The sequence below is a fragment of the Halictus rubicundus genome, chromosome 11 (assembly GCF_050948215.1).
Source record: "Halictus rubicundus isolate RS-2024b chromosome 11, iyHalRubi1_principal, whole genome shotgun sequence".
In the NCBI taxonomy this organism is placed as follows: Eukaryota; Metazoa; Arthropoda; class Insecta; order Hymenoptera; family Halictidae; genus Halictus; species Halictus rubicundus.
The window spans coordinates 14,438,286-14,461,844 of NC_135159.1; the positions used below are offsets into that span (position 1 = coordinate 14,438,286).

Below are 23,559 nucleotides of genomic sequence, written 5' to 3' on the forward strand. Positions count from 1 at the left end.
GAACGCTTGTTTCGACAGTCTGCTTAACGCAGTCGATTATTTAACAGGATTGTTTTGGTCCTAGTATGGAGAAGTATAATTAGAAGAGTCACGCGAACCCTGTAACAATCCATAAGAGAAAAGTGTTAATAATCGGTCACACGAACATTAATTTGTTGTGTCTACAGTACACTACGTCGACGATTAGAGTGTGGAAAGTATTTTTCCCTTGCGGATTACTTACGTCACTCATTCTGTTTTTACAATGTTAAGTAGTCGATGCCTGTGTTGAATCTGCGCAGGAAAAGGGAAACCGACTACACCAGCAAACTCTGCTCGGCGAGCAGGCAGGAATACGCGGAGATTGCTAGCGGGTCCACAGCATCTTTCGTCGACAACTGCTGACAGTGTCAGCGTCCTGAAAAGTGCTCTGTTATTGTGATTGGCTCAAGAGACTTCGTGTTGTTCCTGTGAAAAACATGGTAATTCGGTTACTAAGGACATATCGACTCCTTCAATTTTGATAATTCGAATTATTGAACGATCAGACACTCTATTCGAGCGAGTTCGACCTACGTAGAACTTATGGGTAACTATCTGGAAACCAAGCAGTGCCTTTTTATACTGAAAAGATAACATACAATCGAACAGAGGTTTATTTCCAAAAAACAAACAAAAAAAAAACAGCTCTTACAGCGATCTCTAAACAAAATTGTAAATGGTAATACTTATCTTGAAACGCTGAAATGTCGCGAGAGCATTTCATAGAAAAATTATTTTTCTAAACTCTATACATCTAGTTTCTTTAGAAAAAAACAAGAATTGTTCACTTTCGCCAGATGAACGCGCCTTGATCTTCTGGGATTGTTAAGCACGCTGGTAAACATAATTGACGCTGATCGATGATAAAAGAAACCTAATGGAATGGGCACTCGTCTGCAGCAGTATTAGTGTAATCAACGAACTTTGTACATCTTGTATATAAAATTCGAATAGGTGTAACTAGATAATGCTAGTGTAGTGTAGAAAGCAGATATGTTTTTGCGAGTGGTTATGCTATATATCGGTTTCCAACAACAATCGCTATTACTAATTCTCTCTACGGTATTTACATAAACAAAGAAACAAAAAAAAAGAAGACCGTGCCGGCTCGTGGCACAACGGCGACCATCGTTTGTGATATTTTGTCTGTATAATTTAACTATCTTTATCTTTTTAATACATAATTTACTGGTAACTCTCGTTCGGTAGGAATAATCGTACAAACCAGAAAATAAGGGAGCAACTGTAAAACGATTAACTTGTGTAGCGTTGTTTAGATCGTCTCGAATGTTAGAGATTACTTTTATAAACACCGTCCAATGTAAAATATAAATTTGTTATGCCATACAGAAAATATACAGGGCGCCGAATTTAATGAGACACCCTGTATACAGGACGAGTCGCCTAACGGGCACCTAAACGTCTCGGCAAAAGTCAAAAATGGGAAAAATGGTCTAGCGACTCTTGGGTCGCTCTGTGGCTAGAAAAATATCGGTGGCCTTCAAATGACCTTGAAATTAAAATTAAACAGAAAGCGGAGAACATTTGGATGTTCTGTTTCTGGCGAGTCACCCTGTACATTACTATGTTTGGTCAGCGAGGTAAGTATAATCGAAGAAGGCTGCGTCGGAGGAAATAGAAACACAGTTGGGTACAGCTTGCTAATCTTTTGCAATGTTTACTCCTCGATAAACGGTTGTACACGCCAATGTTTCGTCGCTTATACAAAAAGATCATCGCGGAGTGCAGAGCTATACACGGTAACACATGATTCCTGTTTATCTTACACGAGATTCAACAATAATCGAGTAAAAAAGCCGTCCGCGTTACGGTCAACGCGGTAACAAGGGGGATTGGTAAAATATATAATATGATATATAGTGATATACATAATATAATAATAATCTCTATTCTGTATAACATATAATTTGCAATATAAATTAATAAATAGGGAACGAGGAGTCGTAAGGGGGTTGGGAGTCGGTGTGTGTGTTTGTTTGTGTATACGTGTGTACGTGTATTTATGTGATTAGCTTGGTAAGACTCGTAGCACTAAAATTACCATTTAAGAACATTGAAACAGGTTTTGGTGGGAACAGCTATGGGGGTATAGAGTGGGGATAGGCGATTGGTGGTTGGTGATTGAGAGTTTTTCGTGACGAGATTGGTGGCTTGGTGATTGAAGAAGTTTCGACAGACCAAACGAAGGTGTGAAAGATAATAGAGAATAGTGAAATAACTAACAATACTTATGAATATACAGCTGATTTCATTTGGCATAGTAGTCTAGAGCGTTCTTTTCTTCTAGCGCAATAGAATAAGGTCAGTGAAGATCATCGACCCAAGCGGTTTCTAATGACTCGATTAGAGTACGAACAAAAGCCATCTCTTTCCGTGCGTTCTCCAGGATCACGCGGGGATCCTGCGAGGTGCAGCGCAGTATGTTCGGCGCCATCACCATAGCCAGGTTGTTGGCGTCCATCTTGGTGCGGGCCACCACATCCGGTCTCGCGAAAATCTGCCCCAAAAAAAGTTTACATCACTCCAGGTTGCAAAAAACCAGCCAACAGATCCGAAAACCCAGGCAATTATTCACAAAGAGGCGCCAAAAACTCCGGTGACCTTGAAATACATCCTCAACGAAGGACCTATAATCTTTCCCATTATCTTTTCCATAAGTTCAGCCGTAGGGGACATATGAAGGTCAAGCCTGTTGTTTTAGATAGAATGATGCTTTTGCCTATGTTCAAGACCTAGGCGGTCTAGAAAGTGTATCTGAAGAATATTTCAGAACATTGACCGTCACAACATACTCCAAGGTCACCCGAGGAAGAGGTCCTCTCTGTAAACAATCACAGGGAGAATATTCACCTGTAGAAACCGTATCAAATGACACAGAACCCGACGATTCAGGTCAGGCAATCGGTCCACCAACGCAGCAACGTTCGCCGCCGAGACCTCGGCGTCGTCGTGTCTCATCGACACGCACTCGGCATAGAACGAGTCGGGTATCAGCGGTTCGTACAGCTCACGAACCCACAATTTTAATAGTGAGGCTGGTGCGTGCGCATCCTGAGAAGCTGCGAGGATCGTGCCGTCCTCGAACCTGTCTAGACAAGCCTTCAAAGCACTGACCTCGTCCGCATCAGCGGACACCCTGAAAATGCCCTCGGTCAGAATCCCGCCACGGGCCAAAACCTGCCGTGTCAGGGTGGTTTGTATCCACGGTAACTCTCGGTTAGGGTATCTATCTCTCTGCAGCGCCATCACCTCCGACAACGTCGCACCGAACATCGACGCCCTGAAGATCTGAATCTGGAACGTCGTCAAGGTCAGCAAGAAGAAAATTCAGTGGGACAGTTTTCAGTTTTTCTGAGGACAGTCCCCACAAAATCGATCGGTACAACTTGAAGAACATACCCTGGCCTGGTCGATGTCCTCGATGGTGGCCTTCCGGGGCTGCCGCTTCCCGTGAGCGCCGATCCGCTGTAGACGTCGACAGGCAACGGTAGCATAGTGGCTGACCTGCACGTGGATCGGCCACTTGGCCACTTCCGGGAACTGGAAGTTCGGGTCCCGGTGTCTGTTCATATATCCCTCGAGATAGGGCTCGAAGGTAGCGCTGGGCGGCACAAATGCCAGACAAACTGCCATAAGCTCCCAGCCCCTGCGCAGACTCTCTTTCCGCGGGTTCTCGGTGGTCTGTCTGCAGATCTGTACGTAGAGCTCGTCCCTCAACGGCGGCTTCGAGAACGCGGTATTTACAATGTCCATCGCTACACTGTCCAAGGTCATGCCTACGTTCGTCTTCCGATCACCCATGTACACTTGCACCAGCCTGAACAGGTTGCAGGCCTCCCGCTTCAGTAACTTTTCACCGTCCACCACCACGAGCATCGGCTGGGGTATGGGGTCCTTCGACCAGCTGAGGATGTCCCGCACGCTGAACTTCTTTCGAAACAACAGTCTCAGACCCTTCGGCCGGCCGCAATTCAGGTTCAAATTGTCCTGCGCGTACTTCTCGATGTCGCCGCCACCGGCGCTATCGTTCCTCCTCGCCTCCTCCGTGTCCAGATTGTCCACACCGGTCCCGATGGTCGGCAGGGTGGTTATGGTGCAGGTGGGAACGGTCACCTGGCGAGTGGTCGTCACGATGTCCCTCGGATCGGTTTGTGCTGCGGTGATTGGCGGAGATGGGGGCCGCACCTGCGGCCTTGTCAGCGTGTCCGCTGTATTGTAGTAGGTTGCTAAGCCTGCCGTGTCGTAGTTGCCTAAATCTGTGGAAGGGAGGACAGTAGGGATTAAATAGGTAGCCCTATCTTAGCTAGGATGACTGCTAAAATGGACCACGGGTAATTCTAACCCTCATTTCACAAGGTCCCCTGGGTGGTGCTAGAGTCTTCAAGGTCACTAACCTGCGTAATGATCCTCAAGGTACTCCTGGCTGGAAGAATCGCCCTGATTGCTAGCAGCCTCGTCATCCGCGAACTGGTCGTCAGAATCGTCTTCAGCCCTGCCGCCAATTTCCTCGCCCCTCCCGCCCTCTTCGTCCAAGGAATCGTCACCTTCCTCTACTAACAAAGGATCTCCGAACTTATAACAACCTACGGTAACGAAGAATGCGATTGGAGACGTGTGATCGTGGATTAACGAGACAGGGTGTTCCAGAGGTAACGATCAGATACCAACCTGAGAGTTTCGCTTGTTGAAGAATATAATGCTGAAGCGGCAACAAGTAATCTGCGTCGGACAACGGGATCCTGTAGAACGAAGACGGAGGCGGACTCGGGTTACCGTTGCTCCTCTTCTTCTTGCTGTCGTCCACTTCCGTCAGACCCTCGGTCTCTTCGCCTACGGCGCTGTTGCTACTACTGTTACTGCTATTGCTACTGCTAGTGTTGCTGCTGAGCCTCTGCCTGGGCTGCTCGTGGCTCTGGCTGATCAGGTAACGCTCGTGCATCGAGTCGTCGTCGCGATCTCTCCTACGAGATTGCTGCTGGTGCATCTGCTGCATCTTCTGCTGCTGCTTTTGCTGCTGTACAAAGCTGTAACTTCGGGCCAGAGGCTGCTGCACACCTTGAAGAACAGTTACTATGAGAGCAACGCAGAACCGGATTGGAAGAAATCATGGCTGCACAAATTAATTCGCGGGCCCCTCTGACCTTGAAGATCAACTTCGGTACATTGATTATATTTTTTCGTTGACTGATGAAGACATTTCTAAAATTTGTAGAGGAGCGTGGGGACTTCATTGATCTGCGAAGGGGGTTGGGAGTAAATTTACAACCGATCAACTTCAAGGGCCACCGATTAATTTGCGCACCCAGTAAACCTGTAAGACAGCTTACAATCCATGGAATTATTGCACGCCGTGTTTCTTCTGAACTCTTTCTCTCTGTCGCGCTCCCGTTCCCGTTCTCTCTCGGAGACCTCGAGGCTTCTCTGCTTGGAGGCACCGCCGAGGCCACCAGTACCCCTGACAAGGCTCTTCGTGGGCTCGTTCCTCTCCGCCAGCATGGCGCCGTACATGTCCCTGACATTCGCCTCGGAGAGCGACACCGAGCACCCGTGGTGCCTTCTTCCTATACTACCAGTATTATCTTGCTTATTCATATTACGCGAATGCATGGAACTTGGATAAAAGGCTGAAGGGTTCGTCTTGTCCAAACTATTTACTCTCTCTCTATGGTGAATCTCTCTGTCCCTATCTCTATGATAACGATTACTACTTTCCACCAGGGAGCCATACTTCTCACCCTGTGATTTATAACTATGACTCAATTGAACTTCTGGCGGACGGTATGGAGGCATCTCCTGCCTAAATAGTCTAGACTCCATCAACGAGTCGCGATATGGTGAGGTGCTCGGCTCAGGACCGTAAGAGCCTCTACTACTTTCTCTACCTGAAATTCGAACGACAAGTCAAGACCATGAAGAATCTACGTCAAGTTTAACCTAAGTCTCAACCCTCGCACGTTCCTCGTGCTTAGGAGTTAACATCCTGAATATACACAGACGATTGTCGAGGATCGTACGAGGGTGAACGACCACGAAGAACAAGGTATCTCGTGCACGGATCTCAGGAATTACAAAAACATGACTCACATTCTTACCATTTTTATTCTTTTCCAATTCTAAGTTCCCTGCCCTACCCTCGCGTTGCGAGTCAACGAACGTCTTTTTCTTGAACAGAGGGGTGCTAGTGGAAAGCGATAAACCTAATGGCGGTGGCTCGCCCAGTGGCACGGACTTCTGGTTCTTCACGCTCTCCAGAGTTCCACTCTTGTGGCCCCTGGCTTCCAGAGTACCGCTGTGCTGTCTAGGCGAGGATTGTGCTTGATTGGGTGCGGTCTGCGGGGCAGGACGATGGTGCTGATGACGATGAGGAGAGTCCAAGAGCCGGTAGCCTGTCGATTCCAAGGACGTTCGACTGTGAGAGACCGAACTGTCGCTGGAACGGCCGGAATCCTGCGAGTGATTGTGTTGGCGACGAGCCGTGGGCACTTCATGGTGCCTGTGGTGCCTGTTGTTGTGGTGGTGGTGATGGTGATGATGATGACGCCTCGTTGACGGCGACGGAGACGGCGGAGACGTCTGCAGGTCCACACCGACGCCGGATATCCGCGTTTTATTCGCGCTGCCACTTTGCTGCAAAGTTAGCAGTTTTAAAATTAACTGAGCTGGAGGATTGCCATAGTTGGTAGCTTGGAAGATAGCTTGTTTCCCTTATTGACCAAATTGGACACATTTTTACCAAAATTGATAAAGATAGCGAAGGAAAATTGGAAGTTGTGTCGTTTGTGGCTCACTTCAGGTACAGAAACGTCAATATTTTGTTCAGAGGTGTTTATAGTTGGAGGGACCTACCAACGAAGAAGACAAATTGGAACTTTCTTGGTGACTGAACCTCGTCGATCTGCTAACCGAAGGGGTTTGTGTCTGGGTGGATACAGATTCTTTCTTTCTTGGCTCGGTTGACTTCTGGTTATCAGCTCCACTGCTGCTTGCCGGCTCTGTGTTCTGTTTCAACGTCTACCAACAATTCAGAATAATTTTTCAACGAACGTTCATCTTGTGAAAGCTCACAATACAAAAAGAGGACATGTTATTGAGACGGTATTATTATTGAATTCGTTCAATATCGCGTGTATTGCAGTTCCAGAGATTCTCAGGTTTATCTCACAGCATTTTTTTCTCTCAGCTACTACAAACGTCTATTTATAGCTGAGAGGAGAGCAGACAGCTTGCACACTTACAAGGGAAGAACTCAAACTGTCCGGCTTCGATTTTAATGAGCTTTCGTACGATCAAAGCATACGAATCGTTAATGACGTGCATAAAATATCAGTCGTAATTACTCGATAGTTTTCAAGATATAAATAATTACAGTCACGTTTCCCCTAACGGACTGCGAGAGAAGGACGTCACCCGGAAGTCCTCGGATCGATTCTCGTTAAATTAATGTTTTTTTTTAGCAATTTCAATGCATTCAATTCTAAATTTTAATAAAAATCGATACGAAGATAAAAATCTATACAGGAAAGGGTAGAAATGTTTAGTGATTACTGCAAAATATATTACTATCCGATTTTCTGCTAGGCCGGATTTCTATTTCGTCCCAGGTCTATTTCAACCCAGAATATCAAAATCGTCGTTTAAGTAATCAATTTGTGGCAATTATACGGAATGAATAGCTGTTGCATTGGGTACATCATAAAGACTAATGTGTCTACAAGAAATCTCATCCAAAGAATATATTTTTAATAATTATTAATTACAGCTGTGAGTGGTCTTAATTATCTACTTGATTATCTACTTTTCTGTTCGGAGAATGTCTAGATTAAAAAATATTATTTTTTATCTCATAATCCTACCCTCTCCTCTACCACATGGGATCCTCTGTGAATGACAGTGCTCACTATCTATCGGTCCCCATATTTACATGACCCACCTAGTTTTTGGCAGTGTCATTGATGCTATCAATGCCACCACCTATCTATTATCAGTGGAGCTGAATCACCCACCTGGAGCTTTGCTAACGGTATGATGTCACAATCACTCGGACGGTGCCAGACAGTTTTCTGTGAGGTTGCGTTGTAGTAGTAAAACCGTGAAGTATTCTGATCGAACAGTTCCCACCATTGGTTGTTGTCTGTCTTTTTCCTGTAACCAGAGGAGCAGCTGTCAAAAAAAAGACCAGAGGCCATGCACACTATGAAAAATGTGGATAGCACGGAGCATTTATAAATTCAGACCGCAACACCTTAGTAGAAATCTCTGCCCAATTATAAATGCTTCCTATGTTATAATGGAGAACCTTATACGATTAAAACTTTCACCCGGCTAATTAAATCAGAAAGACAACTCGATCTCAGACACGGTTTATCTTTTCGAGAAAGTTAATAAATATTACCGTAGCGATACTTACACTGGCACACCAGGCGGAGGGTCCCACACGCACTCTCCGGTGGTCAGATTGGCGTACATATGCTCCTGGGTGCGGGGCTCTATGATTTCCACCCATTCCATTCTACTGCAATCACACCACGCGTCTCGTCAATAAACTTGCCAAAAGAGAATCTCGCCGACACAAATCCCTCCCAGAGGAACAAATACAATACCAAGGACTCGTAACAGAAAACCCTGACATTTAGAAGCTCCTATAAACGCGGATAGAACCCATCAAGGCGTGTTAGGTGAATACAATCAGTTTTACTCCCGTTCGCGCTATAATTAAAAACTCTAAAAATAATCCGATGGAATAAAAAAATTGCGTGCAACAGTGGAACCCATAAAAATCGAACAGAACGACGATCACCGTGGTGGAACACGCGTGAGAGGACACACACCGGGCGTGAAATGGTAAAAAATCGGATCCACCGTAAGTTATAAATAATTAATCAATATCAATTCGGCCAAATCCGCGGCGAAACGAAGCAGCACTGAGGGATACAGTTTTATCGGCGATTACCTTCCCCCTAAGTCAAACGATCGGAATCGCCGTCGACACTGTCAACAAAATTCAATAAGACAGAGACAGAGACAGAGGGAGAGAGAGAGAGAGAGAGAGAGAGAGAGAGAGAGAGAGAGAGAAAGGGAAGACACACACACACACGGTGTAACAATTCAAAAAAACCTCGCCTCTCGCCGTGACAAAAGGGTGTTCACCCCCACCCCATAACCGCAAATTAAAAGGAATGCTAGGGCCTCGATATACGAGCAACTGTCTGATGTCATGCTATCCGTTTAATTAACTGAAATAGGCAGCAGAATTTCGTCGACGCATAGTTGTATACACGGAGAGCACCGAGCGAAAAGAAAAAACTGAAAGTGACAAGATCGAGAGTATGTGTGCCCACAGAGAAAGAAGGAGAGCGATAGAGAGAAAGAGCGAGAGAGAGAGAGAGAGAGAGAGAAAAAGACAGAGTTAGAGATAGAGACAGAAAGGAGGACAGCAGCAAATAATCCCATAAAGATTCCGTAGAGAAAAATGTTCTCCTCGAAAAACCTGAAGAAGAGACCCACCCTGATGGCACCGATTCACGATCAAGGAGAAGGGCTTATCCTAAGCTCAAGGACTCCCCGAACGAAACTGGGACGGGTCACTGGGAAAAAAATTCACTATCGATCTGCGAAAGGCATAGGCCCGTGTGTGTCTCTCGGATCGTCCATTCCCCTAGGAGAGCCGACCGAAAAGCGGGTGCCAAAATAAATCGCCTAACACTCCTTACCCGTCCGATGCCATGATCAACGGAGGAACGACCCGACGACGATGACGGTCTCTCTCTCTGTTTATTTAAAATAAGGAAGGGTACACCCGGTTTTTACGAAGCACTTCACGTCACCTCGGGAACACTTTGTGACACTTCACGGGCACAAGCACGGTGACACTTGGATGTCGCAACGTCCCATTTCCACGAGCACGAGCGACGCAGCCCCTTCATGGCAGCCCACCGGCGGCCATCTTTTTTTTCCCCGAGGCCGCTACAGCGAGACGGGAAAACCACGGACTTTTAATCCCAGGGATGGTGTTACGGTGTACGACGACACCGAGCACCGATATCTTATAGCCGAGAACGTTCCTCCTCTGACCGGTGAGTATACGGTTAGGCGAACACTGTTTAGGATCGTGGAAGGCCCCACCACGACAGCCCGGAGCTGTCCGCAGGACCCAGGGCATCGATCACGTCCTCCATGTCCAGAGAGAGTGTGCGAAAGCCTGACGAACTCACATTTTCCTTGCAACGGCGTTCCTCGTTTCATCAAATTTGTTATCTGGCCGTCAGTGATGACGAGCGAGACACGCTCAGGTTAGGAATTTTGACGGCCATCTCTTTTTCCATGTCGCAGAATGTAATTTTAGACTTGTGGAATTCCGAGGGCCAGTCTCTCGCCGCTCCGAGGATCGTTTCTCAGCGTTCGGTCAGAGCGAAGAATTCGTTTATTGTACTCGAGACACCGAAGGCCATTTTTTCAACCGATGATCCTCCCGGTTCGTTTTATTTATTTGCAACGGGGTTCCGTTTCCGCGAGCAATAAACATTCCGGCGAGAGAGAGAGTCTGCGTTCGACAATTGTTGGAAACAAATTGAAGCGACATCTGTATTATTTAGCGCATAGCTGGCGTAATTGTTTTGACGTTTCGCCTGTTATCGTCTAGGTCACGCTTACGATGACTGTGTATTGTGATCCGTGATTCCCCTATTTCCGCGATGATTTAGATCGTGCTACCATTGCGTTTTCGTTGTTGTTGGAAGTATTGCTGCCTGCGTTTGTTTATTGTCGAGACCTTCTCGAGCCTTCAATTTGTCGTTTCTGCTGATTTTCTAAGAAGGTAACAGTTTGGAGTAATTGAATCTTAAATAATCACACCTTCATCATGCCTTTTTTGAAATTTATAATGAAGTGCTTAAGGTTGAAGTCGGATAATTTTGGGCTTTCAGCGTTGTGGACTTGAACTGTATTTTTACACTATTCTGTTAAGCTGTCTTATCATTTCCTTATTTTTCTGTACAGAGAAACTCAACTGTGCCCTGCGTTTCTAAAGGAATCTTGAGTCATAGAATATTCACAATGCTAAGTCTGACAGGGGCCAATAAGATGGCAATAGAACCGAGCATGGATACAGAGCAGGACGTGTTGACAGTGCTGAAACTGTTGATAATAGGAGAATCCAATGTTGGGAAGTCGAGGTATATGATCTTATTTGTTTTGAATTTGAGAGACGAGCTGAATAATTTTTCAACAATCTTTCCCACCAGCATCATCCTCAGATTCACAGAGGGCGAGTTCTACGATAACATGCAGAGCACTGTCGGCATGGACTATAAGACCAAACAGATCACAATCGACGGCAACACGGTGAAACTTGCCATCTGGGTTAGTTGGCTCTTGTGTTCAATAATCTGTTTTTGACTCTTCGTTCAGGCCATTCGATGACTAAGGAGTGCATAAAGTCCATACTTTAATTATCATGAACTATTCCATTGCATCAACCAAATAATTTGATCCTTTGAAATTCAAGTAGCGTAGATATCATTTTGTAACGGAGTTAGTAGGATACCCAGTGAATGACCTAAATAAAATCATTGACGTTCCAGGACACTGCTGGACAGGAGCGTTTTCGTACCCTAACACCCAGCTACTATAGAGACGGCCAAGGTGCGATTTTGGTGTACGATGTGACGGACAGGCTGACGTTCTTGAAGCTGGAGACGTGGTTGAACGAGCTGACGACCTACTGCAACAAAACAGACATCGTTAAGATGGTGGTGGGCAACAAGATAGACCTGCCGAATAGAGAAGTCAGCACCGAGGAAGGCATACAGTTTGCGAGGAGACACCAAACACTCTACATCGAGAGCAGTGCCAAAACATCCGACGGAGTGAAATGCTCCTTCGAGGAGCTTGTGCAGAAGGTGCGATTCCTCATTTTCAAAAATGATATAAGCTACTTGGACATTTATTTCTTTTCTTATAACATTACAAGATTACTGTTGAAAATGGGGGAGTCTACTGTAAATAAATAGAAGCTACAAGTGTTAACCTGTTCGCAGATAATACAAACCCCCGGTCTCTGGGATCGACGGGATCGATTGGGAGTAAACGGGATGTACGGGACCGTCGCGACGGAAGGAGCAAGATACAGAAGCCATAACAGAGGGATACAGCTAGTGGATACGCCGCTGCCGAACCAGAACTACTCGTCCTGTTACTGCAGTTTGCTTTAACTGAGCGCAATCCACCAATTCGACCGGTGACTAATTACAGCGACAGCTACACCCTAAGAATATGGTCTAACCACGATTTCGGAATTAGATACCGTCATGTGAGAATTTAATGAGCAAACACGAATAACACAGTATGTTAATTGTTTTGTGTGTATGCCGCGGGAGGGAACGTTTTCTGTACGACGGGTGATAAAAAAAAACAGAGTACTATGCAGTTCCGTTTACAATGGAGCCGATCACGAGGTTCTAGAAAGCAGAAAGCACGCAATTCGATGATAATCTGTTGATTGGTGGGAGGCGTGGCTTAGGCGAGTGGGCAGGACACCAGCATGGTAGGGGTAAGACTACGGAGCGCGCGATTCGTCGGAGAATGTGAAAAGGTGTGGCTGGGCGAGTAGGCGGGGCGGTTGACGTGGTGGGGATGGAATTACAGTTAGCAGAACGCGCGAGTGGTTGAAAAAAGTGGTGGGGCGTGGCCTTGAGCAAATGGGCGGGACTTCTGTGCTGTGAGAACAGCGTGGTCGCGTTAACGAGATCGAAACCACGTGATTATAATGAGGATTCAACTATGTCAGCCTTTTTCGGGATAGTCCCTGAATTTTTCTACACTTTGTCCAACATTGCTGCCACTTGTGAACAAAAAGTTCGAAGTCTGCTAACGAAAACCTTCTTAGCTTATCATATTCAATTTGAAATTTCGGATTTACCTCTATCGGAAAAATTGGGAAATGAAGATTTCGGGATTTGGTTGGGTTGGATTTTTTCCTGAACCGAAAATTTATGGATACGAGAGAATGTCGTGCTAAGTCGTGTCTGCGCCAGTGTTCTAAGGGGAATAAAATTGTTGTGTTTTTTTTTTTATCGGATTCCGTATGTATGAAAGATATACATGAGTTTGCTTGTAACGTGTAACTCTTTGTTAAATAGTTAAATTTTATATAGCTATTTGTGATAATGAATTTGTATTCATGTAAATATATCTTGCATACATATATGAAACATCGGCAGCATCAGAATTTGGACCTTCATGCTATATGAGTTATTGTATCTGTTGTCTCGTGTACAAGTTACTTTTTGCACAAACTATGAATGCAAGGCATATCGTCGTAGGAGTACGTAGGTGGCAACTTGCATATACTTTTAATTAGTCTTTTGATTTCACCATATGCTTTCTGATGGTCAGGCGTATAATAAGTGTCCTATAGAGCTACTGTAATGTACTTGTAAATAAAGTACTTTCTGTATTTGACGAAACCTTCGGACCTGTGGCTTACAAATACTTTAACTATACAAAATATAAACGTCGGAACGTTTTTCGCAGTTTATTTATCTTCAACGACATACCAAAGTGTTTTGCTGAGTTTCTGGTGTATAGATTTTATAAAATCGATACTGTACGTTAATATACTTCACTGAAACAATTGCCTGCTGTAACAAATTCATTTAATCGACCATTTGACACGGGTTTTCTTTCAATCTAATTTCTACCACCATCTGTGAGACATGAATCAACAGACAAATCATGTCAATGAAGAATGTGGGTGTGCAAAGGATCCAAGGTAGCCTTCAATTGTTACAATTCAGACTGTTGAGACCTCGCTAAAGATTTTACGCAAAATTCTTAAAATGATTATAGAAGAATTTCCTGTACATCGTCACATGCATCCCAAGAATTAAATAAAGCAAATATAATTTTGACGAGAAGAGGGCTTCAAAGGTACGGTACATGGGGTAAAGCAAAATTGTTACAGTTAATTACAAGTAAATTTAAACGATTTGCGGAAGCTCAACGGTGTAGGAAAAATGTGTTTAACGAGACCATAAATGAAAGACGATTGTGGATCACTATCCACAGTGGGTTGTACAGTACACTTGTCTTAGAAATATTACTAAAAAAAGGTGATGATCTACACTGATTTTATACGGACTCGTAGTTAATCGGAAATTGATTTTAGGCATGTCCATACACACGATAATAAAAGCAATGAAGCTGGGCCTCATTAGCCTGAGCTCCTGCGAGCTTTCTTACTTTAAGTGTTTCAACATTTACCCATACATGCTGGAATTTGACAGCATGTGGACTTGCACATATAATTTCGAGTTGATATCAAATTTGAGAGCTGTCGGCATAACCGAACCAGACTGCTGGCACATTATTATACACGGAGTAGGATTTCAGAGTGCGTGTGTGCTTCGTCATTTACTGCTAAGTGGCATTGACATTCCTGGGATTCTAAATTGGCAGTCGCCAGTTAATCAATCCTCCGAAAAGATCATTTTGTTCTTGAAACACATTGGAATAGAACAGGAAGTAATAGAATTAGCGGAGCAATATGGAATCGACGAGGAGACTGAGCAAATCTTGACTGATCTTGGACTCGAACAAATGGAAGAAGAAAGCTCCCATGTAGGGTCTATGACTTTTCTTCAATTTGTTGACTGTATCTGCTTGTTTATAATGTTGAACGAAATATATAGGAAGTAATATGCAAATGTAGCTTAACTGTTTTGGAACCACATACCTGCAACTCGGGAATAACCCAAAGTATGAACAAAGTAAGTGAGTCGGACAGTGTTTCTACCATCTATGATAAAATAGATTATATGCAACATGACTGCCAATGTGGCCATGCTATGGAAACAAACACTGTGGAGGAATCGACTGCTCAAAGGAATGATTATTTGAGGTCAGAGCGATTGATGCACGCTTTACTATTTCATTTTGATTTCGTAACTTTGTTGATATTGTAGACAAAACATTATGGTGCCGGTAGCATGGGCAATGGCCAGAACGTTGAAATACAACCCATCGGATTTTGTATACTACATGTCGTACGAATTGCTGCGGTGGAAAAATATCGATCATGAGAAGAAGGGGAGCATTCAAAATGCGATTGCCCTGGCTACAGAGAAAATGGATCACAAACTTGTTGTTAGCACGATCCTTGAATTTTGACTCGATGCAACATCCTATTTGAAAATATCGATTAATGAAAAGTCATTTTTAAATAGATGAAGAAGAACTTGGAAAAGGAGGAGTTAATGAAACGTAAAAACGAGGAAGCTCTGGCAAACATTCCTTGCTTGAGGTGCAAGCAGCATCAGGAATTCAATTTTACCAAAGAAGCTTGCTCGAAATGTATGAAAAGGCCACGAAAAAAATCTGGCGATTGCGAATTTCCAGAGATTTGCAGTTCTTGCAAAATAGAACCATCCAGCAAGCTTGAAGCTTGCCAATTTTCTCAGCTTTGCAGCTCCTGCAAAATTATTAACAATCCTCCAAAACAGTCGGAGGATCGTCGATTTCCTTATTGCTGCGGTTTCTGCAAAATTACTGCCGGTCAGTTTCAGAAACGTGACGTTCATCAGTTAGCTCAGTTTCGTAGGTACTGCAAAATTGCCGACAGTTCGCCAAAAAGATCCGAATGCCAATTTCCTCGGCTGTGCAGCTCCTGCAAAATTGCCGACGGTTCGCCAAAAAGATCCGAATGTCAATTTCCTCGGCTGTGCAGCTCCTGCAAAATTAACGATAATCAGTCGAAAATATTTGAAGAGTGCCAATTTCCGCAAGTTTGTAGTTCTTGCAAAATTACTGACAGGCCACCAGAGAATCTGGAAGCATGCCAATTTCCTCAAGTTTGTAGTTCTTGTAAAATTCCTGATTGACTATAAAAAAATTAGCTCGATCCCAAAGTTCCTGTAAAATAATTGGCAGTCAATGAAAGAGTGAGAAGTAACTAGAGAGTAAAATTCGTTTATTTGTAATTTGCCTTGTACACTCGTCTCCGGTATAGTAAAACGGTGCGTGTGGCTTGTATCCGCATAAGAACAATTGGTGAAATGGAAAAGGAATGGTTGCTCGACATCCGCGAGACACGCTCGGAGTATGTAGTCGTGGCAGTGACGTGTTTTCAGCTGCGTCTCGTAAAAAAGTATGAACAACTTATGGTACCCGAACAATCATTTACGTTCTCCTTAGGGCGCTCGACTGACACAGGTGTCAAATAAAACATTATAAAAATTTTCGATTACATTCACTACGGGGGGGACACACGAATTGTAAAATACAAACGCGTATACGTGAGTTTTCGACGGTGTACGATACGTGTGTCTACTGTGTGTATTGAACCACAATCAGTTATCAACAATGTATACCCTTTGCTAAGACTTTCTTTGTTGTTTGTGTAACTGCAAAGCAATCCTTAGTTCATAAGTATGACCAACAATGCTGGCGCTCGAGGAAGCATCGCGACAGAACAGAATAAAAAATGTTTGCAGTATATGTCAGTGTTGTTAAAAAAAAAAAAAAAGAAGGTATAAACCATTTAAACCGGTTCGTCGCTGCTAGACCGTCGATCTAATGCATTTCAAAAATGGTCTCCATCGAAACGAAAATTTCTCACAGGAAGCTGTTCAAATTCCTGTTCAAATTCCTGTTGAAATTCCACTTCGATAAATAACCTATTTAAAAACGTATGAACTCGCATAAACACCAGCAGTCTAGCTACGATTCAACCTTGTCTTTGTATACAAAATGTAAAACTGATTTTTGCAGATTTAACACTTGCGGTCTGCCATACGATTTATAGTTTAAAAAAAAAATAAATAAATAAGACGTTGATTGGACAGATCTTTGATTTTTAAAAAGTAAAAAAGAATCTCAATCGGTGAGCACGAATGAAAAAGAGAGAGAGAGAAAGCGGACCGCAAGGTGTTAATGATTCAGGTACTACTGCAATGAATCAACGTCTGTCTGTCTGTTTATCGTTCGCTCGGTGTTCATGAAAACGGCAAAACTATGAATGGCGAGGTCGAATAATACGGTTCCTGCTCCGGTTATCCAGCACTCTTTCTCATACAAGTCAACTATGTTCCATTTCTGATCGAAGATGCAGAGTATTTCAATAAAATAGCAACGTATCAAAATATATTCTTTTTCGCATCTATTTGTTTGGTCTATATCCTGAGCTACTAACAAAACGGGGTTCCCTATTACGGTAAACATTCCTTCGTACGTTAAGTAAAGGGGTGGAAGTACATATATTTATATAATAAAGTAATTAGTTTAAGTCTGTATTCAATATGGACGTTTCTCGCAGTCTATTCAAAGAGAAATATACTGTGTGTATATATATATATATATCTCTGTTTCTTTTTTTTTATCGGAACAATGTGGCGATTTCCGGTCTTGTGAATCCGTTCGTGGTTAAGAGTGGGTTTGCGATGAACACAGAAAGAACTTCTTAGCACGCCGACAGAGTATTCTTGCGGTTTTCTCATACTCTTTTTGTTTTCTTTTTCGTTCGTTTGTTTTACCTCTACTTTGCGAATCGTTATCATCTAAACGGAATACACTTGAAGTTTGTTGATCTTGGCCTTTTCCTCTTCGGACCCGTCTCGGCAGATCATAAGCGTATGAGAGACGCCGCAGGTAACAGCAGTAATATATAAACCTTCTAGTGCCGTCACCTCCATCGGAGTGGTCGACGACTTGCGCATTTCACCAAAACCCTAAACAAAAATCCAATAGCAATATTAGACGAAATCCATGCCCCTAAACATGTAAGCAACACGGTCAAAAACGTGTCTTTCATTTCAGAAAACCGTAAGTAACCAACATCAATTTATAAAAATTTATTTTTGGAAGCAGAGGTAAATTCCGTTCTTTTTGAAACTTTCCGGTTAATTTACCACACGTAACACAAATTCAAAGATCAAGAATCGTTCAGTTATAGTCTTCCTCTAACTCTGCGAGGTGGTGTACCCTATGTGTATTGTAATTTAATGTATAGACAAAGAAAAGGAAATTGGTAAGACGACAATTAGCATTGAAAAAGGGTTTACCAGTTCCCCGAACGTCGGACTGGCGCCCCAGGCGATCACGGATTCGTCAGCGGCGACAACGACGCTTGTCTGCGAGCATCCAACGCAGCGGATCACCCATCCGGACAGGTCCTGGATCGGTTTGGGGTACATGTTCGCTTCCCCGGTGCGTTTGGTCTGGCCAAACATCAAGGCAGTCCCGTGAGCGTTGATGACGATGCTGTAAGTGCTGCCACAGTGGACAGCTCGAACACCTCGACAAGGTGGCTCCAACAATTTGATCAGGCGAGGCACTAACTCGTCTCTCTGCTCGTTGTGACCTAAGCGACCGATGCCGCCGAAACCCCATGAGAATGCACGGGTCTCGCTGTCGATCGCCACGGTGTGATAATGGCCACAACTGAAATCCGTAATCTCGACACGGTCCAGCGGCGTCACGTGACCGTCTTTCGCTCTCTCGACGTACAGAACGATTCTCTTAGGCACTTTCTCGAAATGGAATGCCATCTTCGTGCTCGTTATGAAGTATTTGCCGTCGGTGTTGTGGCCGAGGGCACCGTACTCCGGGCTGCCGAACGAGTGAAGCCCACCCTTAATGTCTAGGATCATCGAAAAATCAGCGCCGCAGCCGACTTTCACTATGGGAGGGCCGGAGTATTTCACTTTGGTCGCGGACAAGATGCAGGCGTCGTTTTTCCCGACACCGCATTGGCCTAACTTATTGTCTCCAGCCGCGAACACTATTCCACGGCTCGTCAGGAATAGTGTGTGGTTGCGGCCACAGGACGCTGCTATCACCGTGTGGCCTTTCAGCGCTGTCACCTCGGTTGGCTCGTCCTTGCGCTTCGTGTCCCCGACACCCAACTGACCTGGAACAGACAGATTGTCCTTGAGTTAGACAAAGGACGTTCTGTTGTGATCGGTAAGAGGAAATGCTGATATTAGCCTCTATTATCCAGATGACCTAGTTTGACCTTATTTTTCAACAGGATAAAAGAGGTTTCGTCATATTATTTTCTTAACAATTTTGGGGAATTCATGGGGATGTTTCTATAGCTTTGACAAATTTTTGCAGTAGTGTCTCCAAGTCTACCGATCGCAATGGTTACCTTTATCATTTCTACCGAAGGCTAGGCATCTGTTATCCTCAGTGACGATAATACTGTGAGAGGCAGCAGGACCAGAAGCAACCAATCTGATCCGCGCACCGTTCAGATTCTTGAAAGTATGTGGGGTCCATAAACTACGGCCCACATTAGCCTTCACCCCTTTTGGTGGGGCCTTGCGACCTGCCATGTCCCAGTTCGTGAGGCCACACATGAGCAATGTTCCTGGCTTTCCCCATCCTCCCTGCACAAAAACAAAAAATCTATTAATATCAACAATTCCTCCATGTACAACCCAAGAGTACTTCCTATAGAAAATACCTGGAAGGTGTACAAATTATTTCTTGGCCTATGACAGTAGGAGGTGTACAAGTTAATTCCCAGGCTTCACAGTTAGCCAATTGAACTAATTTAAATTGAGAACCGGTACTGTCCAAAAGACACTATTGCGCACGATGCGACCTAACGAACAACTCACCAGACACTATATCCCTGTTGCATCTCAACCGAGAAGAATGTTGATTCCAAGAACACAATACAAAAAACAAATTTACTAGACTATTACAAGGGGATGCTTGTCAACAACAAGAGAAATATGCTAAACAATAAATCAGTACGACCCACAACAAGTAATTTTATTCCTTCCGAAGGACTACATAAGTATCAGTGCAAAAGTTCGTACAAGTATTTTCATCCGAAATCGGTCACGAATTTTGACCTAATAAATCTCCAAGACGAGACAAGCGAACAAGGAAACAATGTAAATTTGCAAACAATTTCGTCCCCTTCGAGGAACATCGCCAGTGACCTCGGAAAGGGAACGAGCGACCGGAAACAACGGTGGAGATTTTTTTTCCGATTTCTCGAGAGAGGTCAACGGGATTAACGGTGCACCCCGACGAGGTCGGTTAACAGAAATCGGCGTTGTACCCGGGATAAACAAGCGATAGGAGAAAGATGAAGGGTATCGTCACCTCAGGTGGCGGCAATTCCGGGAAACTGGAGACATCGGTAAGGTCATCCTCGGTAGCGTCCTCAACGTCAGCGTTCGAACCGGTCTCGGCGTCATCGACAACGGACTCGTGCTCGCTGGAAATGTCCTCGTCGTCGTACTCGACCTTTTTCTGCTTGGCCCGACCCTTCTTCGCCGCGGTGTTTTTCCGTTTGCTCGACATTGTTTTCACCAGCGACCAGCCTCCGTCTGTTTGAAATGAATTATCGGATTTGAAAAAGCTCGGGTACGCGGGAGACGCGGGCACAATGACATTTATCGATGTAATGGCGCTCAGGACCTGTACTCTGTTCGACAAATGGACAACAAAAACGCGGCCACCTGGCGCTCAAAAATCATAATAAAACCATGCTCCGGTGATAAGTACAAAGCAAACGCGAGTTTATGATTGTAAATCGCCGAGAGCGCGCCCCCCCGTGTTCCTCGTGTGTTCGACTGCGCGGGAACGAGGGAATCGAGACGCGATTTTCCAGGATTGCGGGAAAATTCAATGCGCTGCGCAATCGACCCTGTTCTCGCAACGCTGTCTCGAAAAATTACCGTCACCTTGGCCCGGAAGTATACGTCAAAATCCGGCCGAAATGTCCTCGATTTACCACGGAGATCCTGCGCTGGACAGTCCCCTCAAATAAATTCGTTTATTGGACGAAACAAGCGAATCTCACTAAACGCATGCATGGAGTTCTAGTAGAAGTAGATTCTACTTCTATACCTCGTCTGTGTCTCCTCTCTGCCTGCTTCGAGGTATAGTGAGCACTAGATTATTCCCTACATTCGAGGAGTTCGCCTTCTACTGGAACGTTCGCGAACCATCGAAAGCAACGTCATGCTTAAATCGCATTATACGATGGATGTCGTGAGTGTCCCGTCAGTTTCGTAAGACATGTTTTAGTATATATTTGCCCCGAGTTCTGAATGATTAGTCACTCGAAATGCTGTCAACCAGTCGTTTGTTCCAATTGTTTAACTGAAAATTAAGACGCATTTACAGTGTGTCGAGAAATTTTGGAAATCCGTGGCAATTATCCCACATGATGTTCCTGTGATATGCAGAGTGGCATGCTAGGCCCGAACTGTCAGGAGGAATTAGGAAAAATTTGTTCATCGTGATCGTGAGTACATGGCAATTGAAAGATATCTTTAAAATCTCATCTCGATTTTAATTTAATCAAATTGTGTCTGACTTGATGTTCGAAGTAAAATTGAAATTTTTGTTTTAGATTTATATTATAAATAATGGAGTTCCCAAACCTGGGAGAACATTGCTCAGAGAACAGCTGCAACCGTTTAGACTTTCTACCTCTAAAATGTGATGCATGCTCTGCGATCTTTTGTACCAAGCACATATCATACACCAACCACAGCTGCCCGAGTGCTTACAAGAAAGATGTTCAGGTGCCTGTGTGCCCGTTGTGCAACACACCGGTGCCAACCAAACGTGGCGACCCTCCTGACATCGCGGTAGGCCAACATATGGATAACGAATGCCAGTCGAAGAAACCTAGGGCAAAAATCTTTTCTAATAAGTAAGCCTCCTAAACGAAGTCTAACAAATGTACCTCCATCGGCAGCACGTCATTGAATGTCCTATTTCAGATGTTCCTCCAAGGGCTGCAAGATCAAAGAGATAGTGCAAGTTCGGTGTTCGGAATGCAATCAGAACTTCTGCTTGAAGCATAGACATCCCACGGACCATGCGTGCGTAGGTCAGGAGGAGGCCACCAGAAGAAGAAGACTGGACAAACTAGAAAATAACGTTAGTGTAAATAGGAGAAATGGAGAGATCATGAAGAACTATCAAGGTAGCATCAGCGAGGACGAGGCTCTTGCCAGAGCTCTTCAAGCTTCGATGCAGGACGAGGATGCTGCCAGACGACGAACAGTCGAGGTTGGATCCTCTGGGAGCAGAGACAGATGTAGACTATCTTAAAACCAATCTTTCCATTCCACATTAATCTCTTCTTCGATCGCACAAACGTAGAGAACTCATTACTTCGAATCTTTGCTCGAGAACAATTGAAAATGTTAACGAGCCGAAGACTCGTGGTAAAGTGAAGTTGTTCTTGCTATAGTTCATGCTATATTTAAAAATCAGAGTACCTTCAGCTTTCCATTTTACAATTTTGAGGAGGGTGCACTCTAAATCTTCATTATCTATTTGTAAAATTTTTTCATAGAGTATATTTAACGATAAATTGAAAGGTCGTTTCATGAAATATCAAGAAACGGTGGTGTTTTACTTCTCGCATAAATAATACCTTGATAACAGTTTTCTCACTCAAACTTATTGTCTTTATAAGAGTCGTGAGCAGTTTTAAATGTACAAAAGGTTCGCGTAGATTACATTCTGTCACTCAGAATATATTTATTTGTGGGAGCTTCGAAAGTTTCCCCTGGTCAACACTTACTATGTACCACGAAGTTTTGTCGGTTTTGTATTTTTTATACTTGTCAAGTACACAAAAGACAGTGTTTGTTCGGCTTCTGTTGTTCTACAGATGATTTTGTCAGTCTTCAGTGATATTCTATAATAAGTCTCGTATGTATATGTAAGTTATGACGATGATTGTCGAGCGAAACGTACATCAAACTTGTTCGTAAAACATTGCAGAAGGACTATCTTAATCCCCTAGCGAGTTTAACAAATAATTATATTTACGTCACCTGCCGAATTCCCATGGAGATTTCGAAAATTATCAAAAGGGCAACCTCGATAATGAGTGCCTTAGTAGATAGAACTTAGTTTTTATTGAAAATGTACATCCGATTCATTGTACGATACAATCGATTTCTAGACAATTTTACAAAATATTGTAGGATTTTGGAAAAGGAGAGGGAACACCAGCCACAAACCACGGAACCCTCCGACTTTTCCTAATCTCCAGACTTAATTGGTCTGGAGGATCATAATCCCACGATATTAAGCACTATTTAAACTATTTGTACTATTACCAGCTTTAAGTTATAACCAATGCATTTCACTCCCTAATTTTCCACCTTGAATCTTTCGAAATGTAACTCTAATCGCAATGACAATTTTAATTGTTAAAAGGAAAATAAAATTTATATATTTATCGAGCTCGGTCTTCATTATTTACGCCTAAAAATACTTTTATTCCACACGAAGTTTCAGACCACTGCTCATCCTTTATTTGAGAGTCAAAGTAAAATATTAAGGGTAGAAAAAAATTATTTTTCGAACATGCTTTGTTCAAGATTTATGCCAACAATTAGGTAGTTTACACTGTACTTAGGATAGGGGTTGGCTCCGTGGGGCACTGATTTGGCCCCGGTGGCAATCCAGCAGATTTATTTGTCCTGCATGAAGAACTGACTGTACGAACACTATTATATTATATTAAATTTA

The 23,559-nt window shown here is 43.8% G+C and overlaps 7 protein-coding genes across 16 annotated transcripts in view; 5 read left to right on the forward strand and 2 right to left on the reverse strand.

The window, feature by feature from the left end:
• The window catches only part of LOC143359202 (pancreatic triacylglycerol lipase), a 27,051-nt gene extending 26,157 nt beyond the window's left edge, over positions 1-894 (forward strand). For all 3 annotated transcript variants that reach the window (XM_076796972.1, XM_076796974.1, XM_076796973.1), the window contains exon 10: positions 282-894. In XM_076796972.1, coding sequence (XP_076653087.1) covers positions 282-384 — 103 coding nt within the window. In that variant the 3' untranslated portion in view covers positions 385-894. The remainder of the gene's footprint in view (positions 1-281) is intronic.
• LOC143359218 (uncharacterized) overlaps positions 1-15,002 on the forward strand; it is a 79,025-nt gene extending 64,023 nt beyond the window's left edge. The window contains exons 2-3 of the mRNA XM_076796999.1: positions 13,857-14,658; positions 14,730-15,002. Of these exons, the coding sequence (XP_076653114.1) occupies positions 14,209-14,658; positions 14,730-15,002 (723 nt within the window). The 5' untranslated portion in view covers positions 13,857-14,208. The remainder of the gene's footprint in view (positions 1-13,856; positions 14,659-14,729) is intronic.
• On the reverse strand, positions 618-10,590 carry Rhogap93b (MyTH4 and RhoGAP_KIAA1688 domain-containing protein RhoGAP93B). 5 transcript variants are annotated; one of them, XM_076796963.1, is made up of 11 exons: positions 10,254-10,590; positions 8,450-8,554; positions 8,046-8,184; positions 6,889-7,053; positions 6,135-6,669; positions 5,370-5,924; positions 4,711-5,097; positions 4,437-4,625; positions 3,442-4,298; positions 2,893-3,336; positions 618-2,539 (listed from the first exon to the last, which is right to left on the reverse strand). In XM_076796963.1, the coding sequence occupies exons 2-11, from the start codon at positions 8,548-8,550 to the stop codon at positions 2,345-2,347; spliced, it is 3,567 nt and encodes a 1,188-aa protein (XP_076653078.1). In that variant the 5' UTR covers positions 8,551-8,554; positions 10,254-10,590; the 3' UTR covers positions 618-2,344. The 5 variants fall into 5 exon arrangements, with proteins under 5 accessions (XP_076653078.1, XP_076653075.1, XP_076653079.1 ...); XM_076796960.1 differs by lacking the exon at positions 10,254-10,590 and adding an exon at positions 9,867-10,001; XM_076796964.1 differs by lacking the exon at positions 10,254-10,590 and adding an exon at positions 9,753-9,872 and having other exon boundaries at positions 4,437-4,595.
• LOC143359210 (ras-related protein Rab-18-B) lies at positions 9,975-13,674 on the forward strand. Of its 3 annotated transcripts, XM_076796987.1 has the most exons (5): positions 10,728-10,855; positions 11,038-11,213; positions 11,283-11,400; positions 11,622-11,939; positions 12,078-13,674. In XM_076796987.1, the coding sequence occupies exons 2-5, from the start codon at positions 11,095-11,097 to the stop codon at positions 12,249-12,251; spliced, it is 729 nt and encodes a 242-aa protein (XP_076653102.1). In that variant the 5' UTR covers positions 10,728-10,855; positions 11,038-11,094; the 3' UTR covers positions 12,252-13,674. The 3 variants fall into 3 exon arrangements, with proteins under 3 accessions (XP_076653101.1, XP_076653102.1, XP_076653100.1); XM_076796986.1 differs by lacking the exon at positions 10,728-10,855 and adding an exon at positions 9,975-10,115 and having other exon boundaries at positions 11,038-11,400; XM_076796985.1 differs by having other exon boundaries at positions 11,038-11,400.
• A 10-nt stretch (positions 15,003-15,012) lies between the features above and the next one.
• LOC143359219 (uncharacterized) lies at positions 15,013-16,261 on the forward strand. Its single transcript, XM_076797000.1, has 2 exons — positions 15,013-15,183; positions 15,264-16,261. Exons 1-2 carry the CDS (start codon positions 15,013-15,015, stop codon positions 15,915-15,917), a joined length of 825 nt encoding a protein of 274 aa, XP_076653115.1. The 3' UTR covers positions 15,918-16,261.
• LOC143359205 (protein RCC2 homolog) lies at positions 15,990-20,847 on the reverse strand. Its single transcript, XM_076796979.1, has 5 exons — positions 20,733-20,847; positions 20,155-20,381; positions 19,184-19,424; positions 18,096-18,943; positions 15,990-17,762 (listed from the first exon to the last, which is right to left on the reverse strand). The coding sequence occupies exons 2-5, from the start codon at positions 20,353-20,355 to the stop codon at positions 17,592-17,594; spliced, it is 1,461 nt and encodes a 486-aa protein (XP_076653094.1). The 5' UTR covers positions 20,356-20,381; positions 20,733-20,847; the 3' UTR covers positions 15,990-17,591.
• A 136-nt stretch (positions 20,848-20,983) lies between these two features.
• Positions 20,984-23,270, forward strand: LOC143359216 (AN1-type zinc finger protein 2A). Of its 2 annotated transcripts, none has more exons than XM_076796997.1 (3): positions 20,984-21,308; positions 21,413-21,718; positions 21,789-23,270. In XM_076796997.1, exons 2-3 carry the CDS (start codon positions 21,429-21,431, stop codon positions 22,120-22,122), a joined length of 624 nt encoding a protein of 207 aa, XP_076653112.1. In that variant the 5' UTR covers positions 20,984-21,308; positions 21,413-21,428; the 3' UTR covers positions 22,123-23,270. The 2 variants fall into 2 exon arrangements, with proteins under 2 accessions (XP_076653112.1, XP_076653110.1); XM_076796995.1 differs by having other exon boundaries at positions 20,984-21,304.
• Positions 23,271-23,559: the final 289 nt, after the last annotated feature.